At 42.4% G+C, this 16,439-nt stretch overlaps 1 protein-coding gene across 2 annotated transcripts in view; it reads left to right on the plus strand.

Annotated features, from left to right (window-relative positions):
- RABGAP1 (RAB GTPase activating protein 1) overlaps positions 1-16,439 on the plus strand; it is a 62,251-nt gene extending 45,812 nt beyond the window's left edge. For both annotated transcript variants that reach the window (XM_041483952.1, XM_041483953.1), the window contains exons 16-26: positions 2,024-2,149; positions 3,054-3,197; positions 4,725-4,766; positions 5,080-5,208; positions 7,795-7,887; positions 8,835-8,945; positions 11,624-11,728; positions 12,198-12,281; positions 13,094-13,165; positions 13,726-13,923; positions 14,730-16,439. In XM_041483952.1, coding sequence (XP_041339886.1) covers positions 2,024-2,149; positions 3,054-3,197; positions 4,725-4,766; positions 5,080-5,208; positions 7,795-7,887; positions 8,835-8,945; positions 11,624-11,728; positions 12,198-12,281; positions 13,094-13,165; positions 13,726-13,923; positions 14,730-14,852 — 1,227 coding nt within the window. In that variant the 3' untranslated portion in view covers positions 14,853-16,439. The remainder of the gene's footprint in view (positions 1-2,023; positions 2,150-3,053; positions 3,198-4,724; positions 4,767-5,079; positions 5,209-7,794; positions 7,888-8,834; positions 8,946-11,623; positions 11,729-12,197; positions 12,282-13,093; positions 13,166-13,725; positions 13,924-14,729) is intronic.

The following is a 16,439-nucleotide window of genomic DNA, read 5'->3' on the forward strand; positions in this document are numbered from 1 at the left end:
ATGGATTAAAGCTTGCTGTGGTGTTTGTAAGGACTCAGCGTTCATGCCCTTGTGTTCCTGTACCAGGACCTCTTCCATTCAGGCTTGCACTCATGAGCAGTAGTAGGCATGGAATTTGTGTATAAGACAACACTGTGCATGTTTCTGTCACAGGGTTTCAAGGTCAGATTTTAGCTTTTTATAAGATGTTTCTATTGGAATCAGTCAGACATACAGATGGTGTTTGCCATGTCCTGTGTACACAGAGGAGGATTTAGGACATTGAAGGGATGTCAGTTCATTAGGTCTCAGTGCAGGCTGTGCTGCCTGTGGGCTGCTGTCCTGTAGGTCTTTGTGCTTCTTGGTTTGAGAGGTTAGGGAAGGATACAATAATACCTTCATATTTTTAAAAGAAACTGTATTATGCTTTTTTAAACTTAATTGCTGTTGATAGAAGTGATCTCATCAGTGTAATATCCTTTAATTGCTGGTGTGTTCAGAAGCTAGAGAGAGATTTATGGTTGTCAGGAGCAAAAGTTTTCGATTCACTCACGCTTGGGAAATACAAGAGCATTAGAAATCTGTATTTGTATATTTATAGACTGTTCTGTTTCAAAGTAACGTCTGCTTTTTGTCAGTGTTTCTGTTGCAAGGATGGTTGGAACTGCAGAGTTCCTGAGCCCAGCAGTGCTTTGAGGTTTGTTTTCCCCAGCTGTTGCTGCCATAGAGGGCTGAGCATGAAGAGTTCTCTGCAGTTTTTGGTGGAAGAGGAAGTCTGGCCTTCAGGGGAGGATTTTCCATACTGTTGTAAAGTCAGGGGAGGATACAGAAGAGATTGTAAACTCCATTCTTGTGAAACAAAAGCCAAGTGATTAATGATAACAACCTTTTAGTTCTTTGTAACTGTAATCTGAAATATTTCCTAGATGAGCAATTAATTCTTTATTTCTTCACTGAATGAGATAGGGAAGGGCAACACTTCCTGCTACGAGAACTGAACGCTTCCACTGACACAGATGTGCTTGCTTGTACATTTTCATTGTCATGGGTCCCTTGCCTTAGAGACATTCACTCTCATGACTGAGCCCTGTGTTATTCCAGAGTTCTCTCTTTAACAGTGCTTGTGGCTTCTGGGACTAATGTATGCATGTAAGGAAAAGCTAAATTTCAAATAAGTTTCTTTTTATTTGATTCTCTTTGAAGTCAGCCTTTGGAGTGTGGCTGCTAGGGAAAATAAATAATAAAAACAAATGTTGCAGAAAAGGAAATTAAGTTTCTGCGAGTCCTTCACTACCAGTTTGGAATGTTTCAGCAAAGTTTTCTGTTTTAATAAACTCCATCTGCAGATTAATAATAGAATACTTGAGATGGATGTTCTGTTCTTTATAGAAACCAGCAATTGACCTGAAGTCAGACTTTTCTACAGAAATATTAAAACTGAATTTTAAGGGCCGGGAAAAATGTCACAACACTGATGGGCTTTGAGTTTTCCTTCAGTTTTTGGCAGAAAAGGGACATTGAACCTTCCCAAACTGGTGCTGAGTTGTGAGGTGTGCAACTTCTGTTAGCAGTTACTGGTCTCTCTTATTCCTGTCATCTAACAAATAAACATCAAATGTAATAATGTCATTGAAAAAGAGAAATATATCGTTAAGAATAAGGGAAGGGTCCTGTTTAACATCCTTTAGTAATACTGCTTCTGCCTTATTTTACTTGGGTGCCAAAGGCTTAGGCTGGTCAAAATCTGTAGGATTCAGATTCTGATGAGTTCTGGAGCAAAGACACAGGGAAACTGCTCTGCTCTTCATGTGTGGAAGATGTATTTTTAATTGAGTGATTTAATTGAGGTGGTTTATTCCACTAAAATGCCATTTGCAACAGTAAACCTCATTTTGTGTGATAATACTCTTGTTTGCTTTTAAACTGGATAAAAAAGTTGTGGCAATTCAGCCTTTCACTCAGAGGGAGAAGGGAGGTTCAGGCACATGGACCTGATGTGAAAGGATTTAATGCTGGCTGCTAAATCCACTTTCCTGTCTCACAGATGCCTGAGGAGCAAGCTTTCAGTGTTCTGGTCAAAATCATGTTTGATTATGGACTCAGGGAACTTTTCAAACAGAACTTTGAAGATTTGCACTGCAAGTTCTATCAGCTGGAGCGCCTCATGCAGGTGGGGCTCACAGGGGGGGTGAACAGACCCGAGCCTGCAATTCAGCCCTGGCTGCTTCTCGTGGAGGGAATGGTGTTTGTGAGCTGTGGGGAAGGGTGAATGGTGTTTGTGAGCTGTGAGGAAGGTGAATGGTGTTTGTAACCTGTGGGGAAGGGTGAATGGTGTTTGTAACCTGTGGGGAAGGGTGAATGGTGTTTGTAACCTGTGGGGAAGGGTGAATGGTGTTTGTGAGCTGTGAGGAAGGTGAATGGTGTTTGTAAGCTGTGGGGAAGGGTGAATGGTGTTTGTAACCTGTGAGGAAGGTGAGTGGTGTTTGTGAGCTGTGAGGAAGGTGAATGGTGTTTGTGAGCTGTGAGGAAGGTGAATGGTGTTTGTAAGCTGTGGGGAAGGGTGAATGGTGTTTGTAACCTGTGAGGAAGGTGAATGGTGTTTGTGAGCTGTGAGGAAGAGTTAATGATGTTTGTAAGCTGTGAGGAAGGGTGAATAGAGTTTGTAAGCTGTGGGGAAGGGTGAATGGTGTTTGTGAGCTGTGAGGAAGAGTTAACGATGTTTGTAACCTGTGGGGAAGGGTGGAGAGCGAGGACCATCCCAGGTGTTCTAGCAGAGGTCTCAGGAGCAGTGTGGTTGAAGGCAGATGTGCCTGCCTGCTGGAGTGGCTCTGGTGTCAGCACAGCCACTGCTGGGCCCTGCTGAGGCAGATCCCAGGCTCCTGCTGGGCATCCACCCCAGGAGAAGCCTTTGGCATCCTTAGCAGGCCCCCAGGCCTGGTCCTGTCACACCTGGTGGATGCAGGACCCTGCACTGATGGTCTCTCTACCCAGCTTCCTTCTGTAGCTTGGGGGTTCAGCTACTGTTCCAAAATAGCCTAAATTAACTTCAGTGCTTCTGTGTGTTTTACTTTTAGGAATACATTCCTGATCTGTATAACCACTTTCTGGACATCAGCCTTGAAGCACACATGTATGCTTCCCAGTGGTTCCTGACCCTGTTCACTGCAAAATTCCCTCTCTACATGGTCTTCCATATTATTGACTTACTCCTATGTGAGGTATGTGTTATAATGGAGACTTGCACAGTTCCCAGCTTTTGACAGTTTGTCACTATCTTGGTTCATGTCCTTGTTACTATTTGTTCTCTCAGAGCAAGGCGTGTGATATTTTTATGTAGAAGTGTTACATTTCTGCAATGATAAAGATTCTCAGCATTTTAAAGACACAAATTAAGAATCAATAGCTATGTAAAAGGTTATAATCTCCTATTCCCTATGGCACTGTACAGCCTGATGAGAGCTGATTTCCAAATATGTGGGCTCCTCTCTTCTGAAGTCACATTATACACAGCGATGACTTTTTTTTTTCTCTATCATGTTATTGCATGGAGGCCATTGTGTAGAAAATGGCCCAGCTAACTCTCATGCTGGTAATCTAACAAACTTGAAGCTCTTTCTCCTGGAGAACTTGAAGTCTCTCTACATTTCACAACTTATATTTAGAGAGCAAAATTCTTTGTATTGAGGCGTTGTCTGTAATCATGTGCAGAACAGTGTATGTAGTGATGTGTGGGTAAGCAGTGTAATTACAATCAGCACTTATTACCATCAGTGAACAAATCCCATTTTGTACTGAAGCATCCTTGAGTTATTTAATGATTTGCTGGGTAACTTTATGCACCCATTCTTCTTGGATCTGCACTTGTGAAGTGGCTGATTTCCTGCCTTTACTGAAGGCTTTCAGCATTCACAAACCTCCTGGTCAATGTTTTTGCCCTTTCCCTGTGTCTGCTGCTTGCTTTGTCCATGTGCCAGTGGAATAGAAAGCAGCAGATGGTATGGAGAAAATCAATTCTGTTTGTTTAGAAACACGTTTTCATTTCATAAACAGTAAATGTGCTCACACAGAAGTTTTAAGGGCTTTTTCATCATTTTAAAGTAATGGTGAAAGAATAACTTGGTGGGAAGAAGAAAGGCAGGATCTTGAAATAAGATGAGCAATGTGTCATGGTTATGAGTGGGACCCCTGAAGAAGGTGTGAGCTACTCCTGAGTACAGAACTGTTTGTATTTAATTTAATTGGACAGTATGAATAGAACTCTTCTGAGGAGTAGAGGCAGAATAGATGCTGTGGGACTCTGTCCTAAAGTGAGTCACTTTCTTTTTCATTGCATGAGTTATCCCAGTTTGTGAAGACCAGAATTTAATATATTGGTGTATACATTACTGCATTTCAATCTGATTTTAGAAGTTGCTGTATGAAAGTTAAATTTTCTTGAGCTGACCAACTACTCATTAAGAAATAAAGTGCACAACATAATTTTGGAGTTTCAGACTGCTAAGGAGGCAGTAAAACCAGTGTTGATTGTTTTGCTCTCTATAATGACTCTCCAGTAAAGACATTTTGCCAGTGGTTTGCAAAGTTGTTCTTTGTGCCTTTGATTTATGTAGCACCTGGTTACACTTGTAGCCTGCTTCTCCATTTCACAGAAACTAGACAAACAACAAAACCCACCAAATAAATTCCTATCCAAGCTTGTAAATACTGAGAAATTAAATTATTTTGTCATTATTTTTTCTTTCCAGGGAATAAGTGTTATCTTCAACGTTGCACTGGGATTGTTAAAAGTGAGTATACAGTGTTACACTGTGGTTTATGCATCTTCATGCACCATATAAAGATTAAGATGCCTGTTACAAAAATATGTTGTTTTTTTGAGAAGCTAACAACTGTCTGTGGCACACGTGCTGTAATCTGGCATGTCCTGTGCAGCACAGTGCTTTTTTGGGAGGGTGGAATAGAAGGTTGCAGAAATAGAAACAAACACTCTTTGCTGAAGGTTAAGAAGCAGCTTTCCAAAGCTGTCGTGGCTTTATTGTTTCTGGGATTCAATAACTGCAAAAGATTGGCTTTTCCTGGTGTTTCTTCCCTTGTCTCCAGACTACCAAGGATGATTTGTTGCTGACTGACTTCGAGGGGGCTTTGAAGTTCTTCCGAGTGCAGCTGCCCAAGCGGTACCGCTCCGAGGAGAACGCCAAGAAGCTGATGGAGCTGGCCTGCAACATGAAGGTGAGCTGGGGGGGACTGCAGCCTCAGCCTGGCAGCAGCTCCTGCCTCCAGCCCCAAGGGCAAATGCAGGTTAATTGGCTGTGATCATGGAGATTAATTTTGAGTCAAATACACTGACATGGTTCAAAGTGTCCTTTTCCTTAAATTCCCTGGAGGAATTCTTTGTAGTGTCAGTGTGGAAGTACACAAGTTCCCTGGTGTGTTAACATTCCAGGCATGTTGTGATCCAGGTGTAGTAGCAGTGTGGATACCAGTATTCTGCATGGAGTCCTAGCATATCTTGTGTGAAACTAATGTAGAAATTACAGAATAATCAAGAATAAAGCTATTTTATCTCTCTAATCATTTAGCATTAGCCACAGATTAAATGTTCCACATGCATTTGGTTCACATCATCCTAATGAGTGCATTTGCATTTTATGTTTCCAAATAACAACTTGTTCCTTTTCCCACTCTGCCAAAATTCCCAGTGTTCCCAGTGCTGTGTGGAGTGGCACAAGCAGGCTCTGAGTGGACAAGGCTGCCCTGGGGTGCTGGGTGCTTTGGGGGCATTAAAGGGGAGGTTGTGGGGGAAGCACTGCTGGGCTCAGCACAGAACACTTCTGCATCACCTCCTTGATGGGCGTGCTGCACGTAATTGCTTTCCTTGACCTAAAATGTAAATCCTTTGCTGTCAGTAGAAATCTCCAGCTCTGTGTTTGGAAGTGTTTCTTTGAGCAGAAAAGGGCCTGATATCAAATAAATAATTTATAGGAAGGGAGAAGTAGCCTGGCTAAGGCATTGTGATTAGAACAGCATTCTGCTGGAAAGGAGGTCAGGAAGTCATCAGCTGGAGACAGCACCAGGTTCTTAAAGTCACTCCTCAGTGTTGCCATCAAGTCACAGAATCCCAGAATGGTTTGGGTTGAAAGGGACCTTAAAGCCCATCTCATTCCACCCCTGCCACAGGCAGGAACACCTTCCACTATCCCAGGGTGCTCCAGGCCACATCCAGCCTGGCCTTGGGCTCTTCCAGGCATGGGGAGTTCACCTCTCTGGGCATCAGATGTTAGCACAGCTGCTGCTGCCTCCTGAAAAAATGTGGTGGGATATCAGTGTTCATTTCTGCAAATGCAGAATCCTTGCTGAGTTCCCCAGGCCTCCCGTGCCCAGAATTTATGACAATGACAAATCTGCTCAAGATCACCTAAAAAAGGCAAAACTGGCTCAATGCGCTTGAAAAGTAGAAGATGAAAATATAGTGGTAGTGGTGTGCCTGCCTTCCTTTCCTGTGGCATGGTGGATGCCTCACTTGTCAGGACCTAACTTTACATTGTGGGAGGTTTGGGGTGTGAAACCCCCAGCTTTGGGCAGTGCTTGAGCAGGGGCAGAGCAGTGAAATAATCTCCTCAGGTTACTGGCTGCATTGTCAGTGAAGGGTTAATTCTCTAGGTGGGTGTCTGGGGTGCAGGAATACCTCGTGCAGTTGTGGTGTGCTTGGACCAGGTAATGGTTCATCTCCGAAGAAATGTTCCCCCAGTGCAGAGGCGTTTCTGGTCAGCTCTCACTAGAGGGAGCTTGGCCACCGCTTTCTGCAGCTCCTTCCGAGGAAGGTGAGAAAAGCAGACTTCAGGGAAACCAAACACTTTTTCCATTCTGCTTGTCATTTATGCATGTAAAATTCAACATGTTTCTCAGAAAAGGGTTTTTAAAGAGGAAATCTTAGCTATAGCTTTTAAATTTATTTTGTTTACTGAGATAAAAATAAATGTTTAAGTGCAACTTTGAATGCTAGAGATTTCATTTAGATGCATAATGTCTTGCATGTGAAATGCTCACAGTGATCTTGGTGTGGTGTTCCTAAACCATTCTGGCACAGGTGACACCAGGAAAATGCTGGTCAGGATCTGTTACAGCTTCCCTTGTGTTCCCTGTCCCTGCAGTACTTGAACTCCGGGCACAAAATACTGAATTCAGCATCACCTTTCTGTCCCTTGTCACAGAAGGGGAATCTGAGAGTGGCTTTGTGGTGCTGTGTGTGTCAGAGCAGGGACAGAGCAGAGCACTGCTGCTCTGAGGTGCTGCTGCTTGCCCACACACCTCGGGCACGGGGCTGTGTTCTGCTGGGCTTGAGTGACACTGGCAGAAATGTCAGCTGAGCCTGCACTTGCCCTTTCAGCATTTACAGTCTCATGGAAAGTAAACCAAATGCTTCTGTGTGATAAATGTTACAGCTGAGAAAGCAGCTGAAGAAGGCTCAGCACCAGGCCAGTCCTAAAATGAACCACGTCTCGCAGGGTTCTGCTGGGCTGGAGCTCTGCAGCGTGTGGGGCAGCAGGGAGCTGTGCAGCACCCAGGGGGAGCTCGGCCAGGATGCTCTGGGTGCCTTTTGAAACTTTCCCTGCATTCCACAGGAAGAGGCTGCTGTCATTCTATTGAGTGGAACCGTTTTTGACCACACCTGAGGGTTTGGCACTCAGAGCTGGGGCAAGCCATGAGCTGTGCTTTGTAGGAGCAGGAGTTGCCTGAAGCTTGTTCCATAACCTGTGTGTGTTGTGTTCTTTTATCAGTGTTCTGGGCAGGAACTAATGGGCTGCTTTAATTTAGATTAGCCAGAAGAAGCTGAAGAAATATGAAAAGGAATATCATACCATGAGAGAGCAGCAGGCTCAACAGGAGGATCCTATAGAAAGATTTGAGGTAATGCTTTACCTTCTCCAGTCTGGTTTAACTTGAGCTGGTTTTGTTTTCTGAGCTCTTTTTTGAGCTGGTTTTGTTTTCTGACCAATTTGGATGCAACAGGGGAATCAGCTCCATGAACGTGAAGGGAATGTCTCTCTATTGGCAATGCTGATCAGGATGGGGTTGTTGTGAGCCCAGCTGTGCAAGAAAAGGAAGAGTATGAATTTTTATTTGGGCTTACAGAACTGGTTCAGTAGAGCCTGTTTAACGTGCTGATTGCACCACAAGCCATGAACAGAAAGGAAATGCCTGACTGATTCTAACTCTGCCTTCCATGGGTATACTCCCCCTTTTACTCCTCTTCTTAATTTCAATTATGTATACTGCAGTAAGCTTATAACTTTATAAATAGTTTATTTATCAAATAAATGTAATACAGGGATAAATTACACAGGTCAAGTTATGTATGCATACACATACCACAATAATACACATAGATAAATAGATACAATAAATTAATGTATTTTAATTAGAGAAGTAAACATTCTTCAGTATCCATCTATGTGCTGGGAGTTGTAACAGGAGAGAGAAAATAGAATATTTTTTCCAGGATTCTCCTCTCTTACCTGTCCCTAGCATGGTAATTCAATTTTGAACCAAGAAAAGCAGTACTTGTAGGAAACTCCTGGCAAGGTATCAACACCACAATGATACCCCTACCACTGCAGGCTTCAAAAACATTTCTGTAGCTCAACAAGAAATGGCTGAGCAGAGTTATTTGTACCTGGTGTCTCCTCAAGCCTAATCCTGTATTTATTTTACATTTACACTATGGCTGTAGTTTTGTCCCAGGGAATTTCCTGCAGGTAGAGTTGTCTCTGCAGACTGGAGGTGGGCATTTGTGAGTGGGCACAGGGAGCTGTGTGTGTCACACTCTCCCTGACAGCCCCTTGGTGTCCCCGCAGCGCGAGAACCGGCGCCTGCAGGAGGCCAACATGAGACTGGAGCAGGAGAACGACGACCTCGCCCACGAGCTGGTCACCAGCAAGATTGCACTGAGGAAGGACCTGGACAATGTAAGTCATGTCCTCAGGCTGTCCAGGGCAGAAGGGCTAACTCCTTGTTCCTTCCCTCACTGGAGAGGAGAGACGTGGAATACTTTTTGTGTGTGACACAGGATTCCTTCCTGCACATCCCTATTGCACCCTGACAATGCATAGGCCTGTGACTGAGGTCCATGGGAAGCAGGAGTGCTGGCTGAAATACTCATTACTCTGAAAAGCATTCAGAGTGACTGGAGGGAAAGGAGAGCCTGTACTTGAGTAGTTGCTTTCTTTTCTCTAAGGAAGTCTAGCAGGAGCTGTGTCAAGTCTTTGAACCATCTCAGAAATCATAACATGGATGCTAGCTTGTGTTTTCCTGGGATTTTTATGAATACAATTTCACAGCAGACAGGCTTTGCAAAGTACCTGATAAACTTGAAAGTCTGAGTTTGTCTGGCTCTGCATGGATCAGGTTCTCAGGTACCTCAGGCAACTCTGAAAATGTTGTTGTGGTTTCCATTTGGCTTGTTGGAATCTGCCTGTGTGAACTCCTCATCCTGGGCTGTTTCCAGATCAGTAGAACTCTCAGGAGGAAGATTCAGGTTTGCTTTGTGTTACAGCAGTTTTTTTCAGCTTGCTGTCCCACTCCCTTCTTTACATATTCAGTTGGGGGAGATTTTATTAGGATATGCTTTTTCTTTTTTTCCAGGACATGCAGAGACAGAAAGGTACTGGCATTTCTAGCACAGGAGAGGCTGCACCACATTTAGTCTGTCTGTTTGGGGAGGTGAGGGAAGAGTTCAAGTGCTCATGTTTTGCCATTCTTGTTCTGTACCAAGATAAGTGCATTTCTGAAATCTCAAAGGAAAATGACTTCTGAAAGTTGCACAGTGCAGGAGCTGACAGGCTTTCAGACGTTTCATTGGATCTGCCTCAGACAATTTAAGGTTTCCCACGGTCTCCTGGAAACTTGCTGTTGGAAAACTATTCATAGTAAATGTTGATGCCGCTGGATGAATGTTGCTTTAATGAGGTTTGGTTCAGGACTTTTGGGTTTATTACACTCCTGTTCTTAGGTGTTAAAATGAAGAATGTTCTAGAAGCAGGTTTTCCCCACACATTGGTACGTTCATTCCCTCTTACCTGGGCTTTTTCCTTTCATTAATGAAGCTTCCAGAAGCTTCACACTGGTGATAGCCCAGTAGTGGCACTCAGGAGGTGGACTCCAGCAAAAATTGTCCTGAAGAAGCTTTTTCTGTCAGTTTTTAACTGTTGTTTGTGTCTTGAGCCTGTATGAGACACGGTTATATTTTTACATTGTTTTTTTTTAAATGCAGAGCTGGGAGAGGAATAAAATTAGGCAAAATTGATATGCTTAATTTGATATATAATAGTCTTGTACTCAAAGATGGCAAATGATGTTGGCAGCATTTGGGTTATCCCCTGGGAGGAGATAGGTAGGTTTGATCCTACTTCAGGACATGATTAATTCTTCTAATTGGATCCTGAAGTGATAAATTTCATTCTGCCAGCCTGAGGTCCTGAAAGGAAAGTACCAAAGGACATTTTTTAACAGACCTTTTCTGATACCTGCATGGCATGTCTGAAATCTGCAACCCAAAAGATCAAAACAAAGCATTTGGCAATACAAGAATCTCCTTAATATCCTTTCACTAGACCAGAAAATAGGCTTCATTTTTCTACTGTTGTTGGGCTCCTACATCCCAGTGGTCTTTAACTTTAAAACAGCTTAAACCCCATCTGTAATGAAAAGATGTTCTCTTTGCCTTTGCCATCTGTTTTAAAAGATCAGCAGGACTTTAAGGGACTAAAATTCACTTTTTGATTTTCTTCCTTTGAAAAGAATTGGTACAGCTACTTTCTGAAGAATTTATATATCGGTTGAGTTATTGATCTATTTTTGTGTAGAATCCATACACCTATTGGGAAGTGCTGTGTTGTGTGTATGAGACAGGAAAAGATGTCTTAACTTTGCAGAGTTTTAGTGGTTTATAAAGAGCTTGAAATTTTTCAACAATATATTTTCATACTTTAAAAACTGCAGTAAAAAAGGGTTGTTGGTTTCTGGAAGGACATTTCTTTCTCTTAAGGAGGAAGGAGAGAGGGGTCTGACTTGTGTTGCTTTGGTAGCTCAGTTTTTTCATGCAGTATTTTCTGGGATGGTATTACCTCCAGTGGGAGGTTTCATAGAGTTCTGGGGCTTTTTAAATGTTCTAGAGGCATTTTTCATTAATTCTCTTTTCATTGCAAGGTTGAATGTTTGCAAATTAAACTTAGGTCTGAGCTGGTTATAGTCTTTTATTGATTTTGCACATTGTGAGCTGTTCTGTGCTTTGGTTGTCTTCAGAATGTATTGGTCAACTTCCAGACTGGACAAGAAAATGAAACTTATTTGTGGTATTGGATTTCTTTGGAGCAATCCCTACTCCAGTTTTGCTAAAATGAATCACTGAATTCAAGAGGCATTTTGGAGGGCTGGAGTACTGTGGTACATGCCATTAATTTTGATGTGTTGCTGCCTTGCTGTTGCAAATGGGAAGTTTTAGAAAAATAATTTTCAGAGTAAAGTTTTAGTGTTTTTAATTGCAATGAACCAAACCTTAATAAGACTGGAATGGCTGCACTCTTGGCTCTGTCCTGGTGGAGGCACAGCAGGGAAGCCTCTGCTCAGCCTCCACTCTGTGTTCCAGGCAGAGGAGAAGGCAGATGCCCTCAATAAGGAGCTGCTAATGACCAAACAGAAGCTGATTGATGCAGAAGAAGAAAAGAGGCGCCTGGAGGAAGAATCTGCTCAGGTTGGGGCATTTCTGTCATTCTCGCTGTTCTGTACAGTACAGAAATGATAAAAATAACAAGTGACAAGTGTGGGAAGGGCTTAGTGTTCTAAGTCATGTTTGTCCCTCTTCTGTGGTGTAAAGGACGTCAGCAGAGCAGAATTTGGCATTTTCCTGCCAGGTGCTTCATAGGGTGGGGAATTTTTAACTTGAAATCACAGTGTCACAGCCTGTGCCAGATGCTGCACAGAGAGGCAGGGCTTCAGCTGTCAGCACTTTTTGAATCCTTCCTTTCCTGGGCTAGCCCCCTGTTCTTTCAGTGATGGCCACCAAAGCCTGGCTTAACCCTGCCTGTGTGGGGCTGAGCTGGACTCTGAGTCCCTGGGTAGAGCAGAGCAGTGAGGTTAAGGGGAAGGAAGAAATACCACCTGGGTATTTTTCAGACTACAGCTATATAAACCCTTTATTTTCTTTTTTTTCCCCCCTACAGCTGAAGGAAATGTGTCGTAGGGAGCTAGATAAAGCAGAGTCAGAGATCAAAAAGAACAGCTCTATTATTGGTGACTACAAACAGGTAAGTACAACTTCATGATGATGTGGTTTGCTGTCAAAGTACAAGACTTTCAGGTATTTCAGATTTCTGGAAATCAATGTCATCTGTGCCATACATTTGAGGACATGGTTTAGCTGTTCTAAATGGCAAGCCTGTGGCTGGTTTTGCATTTTCTTTGGCCAAGATCCTGAAGTGGTCAGTCAGTCCTGTTTGCCCCTGATGTGGGGATTTGTAGATCAGCAGTCACCACAGCCTCAGTTACAGACAAATCTTGTTCAAATGGGCTCTTGGATATCAAAGGTTCACTTCATGCCAAAAAAAGCTTCTCTCTCATCTTTGCTTTGTCAATCAAATGCACCTCAGAAATAATAAAAAAAAAAAGATGCTTTTTTCCTTTCAAGGCTTTGCTTTGGCATTCAAGCTCCTGATCAGAAGGTATCAAGGGAGCAAATTCATGTGTCTCTTTAGTTAGGCCCATATCAGGTCTCAGGGAATGAATTAGGGTTTTTACTACTCTGTCTTGCCTGTTCTTTTCTCCCAAAGGCAACAAAAGGACCATGCTGTTCCTAACCTTTTCTGGCTCCTTTAGCAAGGCCAAACTGTTAATAACTTCTGTTGGAGCTGCACCTTTTCCTGTGGGAATGGAAGAATATGTAGAGAATGGGAAAATGTACAGTGAGACAGCTTAATGCAGCATCCCAATTTTTCTAGCTTTCTAAGGGTCCTTAGACTATCCATGTTAATATTGCAGCAGCATTTATTTTTGCTTTAGCATTCATTTGGGAGGGAATTTACATTTATAAATGGTCTGGTAACATAATTTTGCTTGTCAGATTTGTTCCCAGCTGAGTGAGCGACTGGAAAAGCAACAAACAGCAAATAAAGCTGAAATTGAGAAAATACGGGTAAGAGACCAGATAGATCCACAGTCTACAATGTTTTAATCTCTTAGAAAAATCATAGCAGCAAACACACAATTTATTTCATTACTAAAATGGTGGCTGAGAGTCCCCATAGATGAAAGAGAAGATGATAAGGGGGAGATCTGGGAGAAGAGGTGAGTCCTCTCTTGCCATAGTGGTTACATGGTAATATTGATGCTGGGTTGTTTGTTTTTGGTTTTTTGGTTTTGGTTTTTTTTTGTTTTTTTTTTTTTTTTTTTTTTTTTTGGGTTTGTTTTTTTTTTCTTTTTGAGGGGTGAAAATTTTTTTCTGGAAGAGATCCTCTGACTGTCTTTTACCTTAAAGTAACAGTGGGAGGGACAGAGCCCATTATTGTAGCAAAACAACACAGCAGTGTTTCCAAAGCCATGGGGCTGGGGCTGGCAGGAGCTCCTGCCTGGCTGTGCCTCCCCAGAAGTTGCCATTAGTGGTTCCCTGGTGTGGAGTTGCTCTCCCAGAGCAGAGGCAGGAACGGGCTTTGATCACATCCCAGCACGTCGCTCACAGCCAGGTGTTTACTTCAGCAAAAGGTGGATGACTGCGAGCACTGCCGCGAGTTCTTCAACAAGGAAGGCCGTGTGAAGGTTGCCAGCACTGCCAAGGATGGTTCAGACGAGGACACGGATGAGGAGAAGGAAACACTGAAGAACCAGCTGAGGGAAATGGAGCTTGAGCTGGCCCAGACCAAGCTGCAGCTTGTGGAGGCGGAATGTAAAATACAGGTAATGCTCTGGAAGTTTGTTTTGTAGTCTGTACAGCGTGTCTGCATTCCTAGAAAAATGTGTGTGTGAGTTGTAGAGGGATTGGAACAGATCCTGTTGGTTGAAACCATAACCTGCTATTTCCTGCACGGGTTATTTAACCAAACACTGCGTCTGAAACTCGCTGTATGCAGACGATATAATTGAAATTGCATGAACTGTATTTAGCAGCCACTACAGCTTCCAGACATCTGCCTGTCTGCAGTGCAGTGCTGGCTGCCTGATCTCCTGCAACTGCTTGGAAGGAGCCCAAGCTCTGACAGAGTACTGAATCATGCATGTCTTTATCTCACAATCAGTGCTAAATGAAGAAGTAACATTGACAAATGTTAGACATGTTTCTTAAAACATGATTGCAAGGCACTCCAGGTACCTGAAGTATTTCTGTAAAATATGACAACATTGTGCTTTTAGCCTAAAACTGATGTGTCAGTGCGGCTTGTTCACGGAAAGGTAAAAATTAGTTTGTAGAAAGTCCACTTCCTGTGGGAATAGCTCCTCCTCAGATGGAAGACAATTAAAGAGTTTGGATGTACTAAAGAAAGCGGAATGTTTCACTAAGGGCAATGACACAAGTCTTGTTTTGCTTTTCAAAGCTTTTTTTTCTCTTTGTCAGCTTATTGTGCTGCTTTTAATTTATGTAAGACTTGTTTAACTTCTGAAGTAGCCAAGAGTTTGTAGATGTTCTAGAGCCTTCTAGCTTTAACTCCTATAACCTTGTGCTGTGAATATGTAACAAATTAAGGAAATTACTCTTCTGTTTGCAGGATTTGGAGCACCATTTGGGTCTGGCCCTGAATGAAGTACAAGCTGCAAAGAAAACGTGGTTCAACAGAACAATAAGCTCTATAAAAACAGTGACTGGAGTCCAAGGAAAAGAGACTTGTTGAAAAGCAGTTCTGTCAAACACACCTTCTTAACACAACACCTTTTGTTGCCTTCCTTGGCCAGATGTTTAATTCTGTGACATGAGAGGACCAGAATGTAAATATAATAGAAACACAGCATGTCAGGATTTCAATAGGTCAGTGATAAAGAGGATGGAAACACAAGAGAGGTTTTATTGCTAGACATGGGATGTTCATACTACTGATATTTAACAGGTGATGTAGCTAGATTGAAGCTCTTCCGAGAAACACTCCATTCTGCGTCTGGCTGGAGGCTTTTCACAGACTAGGTACGAGAACTTACCAAACCCTAATTGTTAAGTTTACATATGATAGGTTTTTTTACAGTTATAACCTTTTTTAATATTTTATTTGAAAGGAAAAGTGTCACTAACAAAGGTAAAAAAGAAAAAAAGAAAAAAAAAAAGGAAAAATGCAACAAAAAATACAAGTTTATCAAGAACTACATCAGTGCCAGAAAGCAGTCCCCAGAGGTAGGAAATGGAGAGTAGGAGGTGACATGTTTTGCTTTATGAATGGGGATGATTTCAGCATTCCTGTCGAGCAACCCCACTTTGTTTTAGTAGATGCAGCATCCATCTCTCTGTGTTTGGCATTTCTTTCTGTTACTAATCAATTCTATGCAATTCTGGGCTTTTTTGGCATGGGCTGCCAAACCGATTCGCCACCGGAGGCTGGGAGACTTGTCGAAGTTCTAGACAAGAATAATGGGAATTGTGGGCAAATTTCCGTTTCACTTGTGTCATATTGTTTGATCCACATATCAACAGCGTTCAAATCCCAGCACCAGGACTGCTGATAAATGAATTATGTGGATGGTCTGACATTCAGTGGAGTCTGTCTGGGTTTTGTCAGGTTTCTGTTTTGTTTGTGTTTGTTTGTTTTTACCCGGCTGTAGCAGGCCTTCTGCGGAGCTCCGACAGAGCTCCCAGGTTTTAGTTTTGCACATAGGTATGAATGGGACGAAGAAACAATAAACTGAGATATATATGAGGCAGAAATCACAGCGTGAGTGTAGCTGCGAGCATCTCTAGCTGTCCAACTCGCTTCCCTGGTAGCGTTCTGAGGTGGTGTAGGTCATTTTTCACACTCGATGCAGTTGCACTGGTAGGTGCTAAACGTGCTTGGAGTTCTCATTCCTTGGATTGTATTGAGTTCTCACCAGAAAGCTGTAGAATGGAGTTTTGCACCTTGTAATTTTTTTAATTTATAATGGTTTGTGTTATGCTGAAGTATCTATTGCATCAGTGGATAAATTTTGTGTGCAGTGTGAGTATAAGCTGGTAACAATATGAGGCACTGGTTTGTATATAAAGATATTTGGTTTATTTTGTATTTCTAACTTTTTCTTGTTTACTGTACTAATGCTAGCTAATGTACTCTGTAACTACAGGATAGAACATGCTATGTCCAAGCTTTTTTCCTTAACTGCATACATTATCTCTATTGTTTAATACCAAAAAAAAAAAAATTACTGTAACTCCATCAATATTAGATGCGTGGACATTGTGGTAGCATAGTTGCAGTGTGTATACTTTATGAATTGAAATATAAACTAGTAAAATTGTA

This window comes from Pyrgilauda ruficollis, unplaced genomic scaffold (genome assembly GCF_017590135.1).
Source record: "Pyrgilauda ruficollis isolate IOZ18807 unplaced genomic scaffold, ASM1759013v1 scaffold62, whole genome shotgun sequence".
NCBI classification, from domain to species: Eukaryota; Metazoa; Chordata; class Aves; order Passeriformes; family Passeridae; genus Pyrgilauda; species Pyrgilauda ruficollis.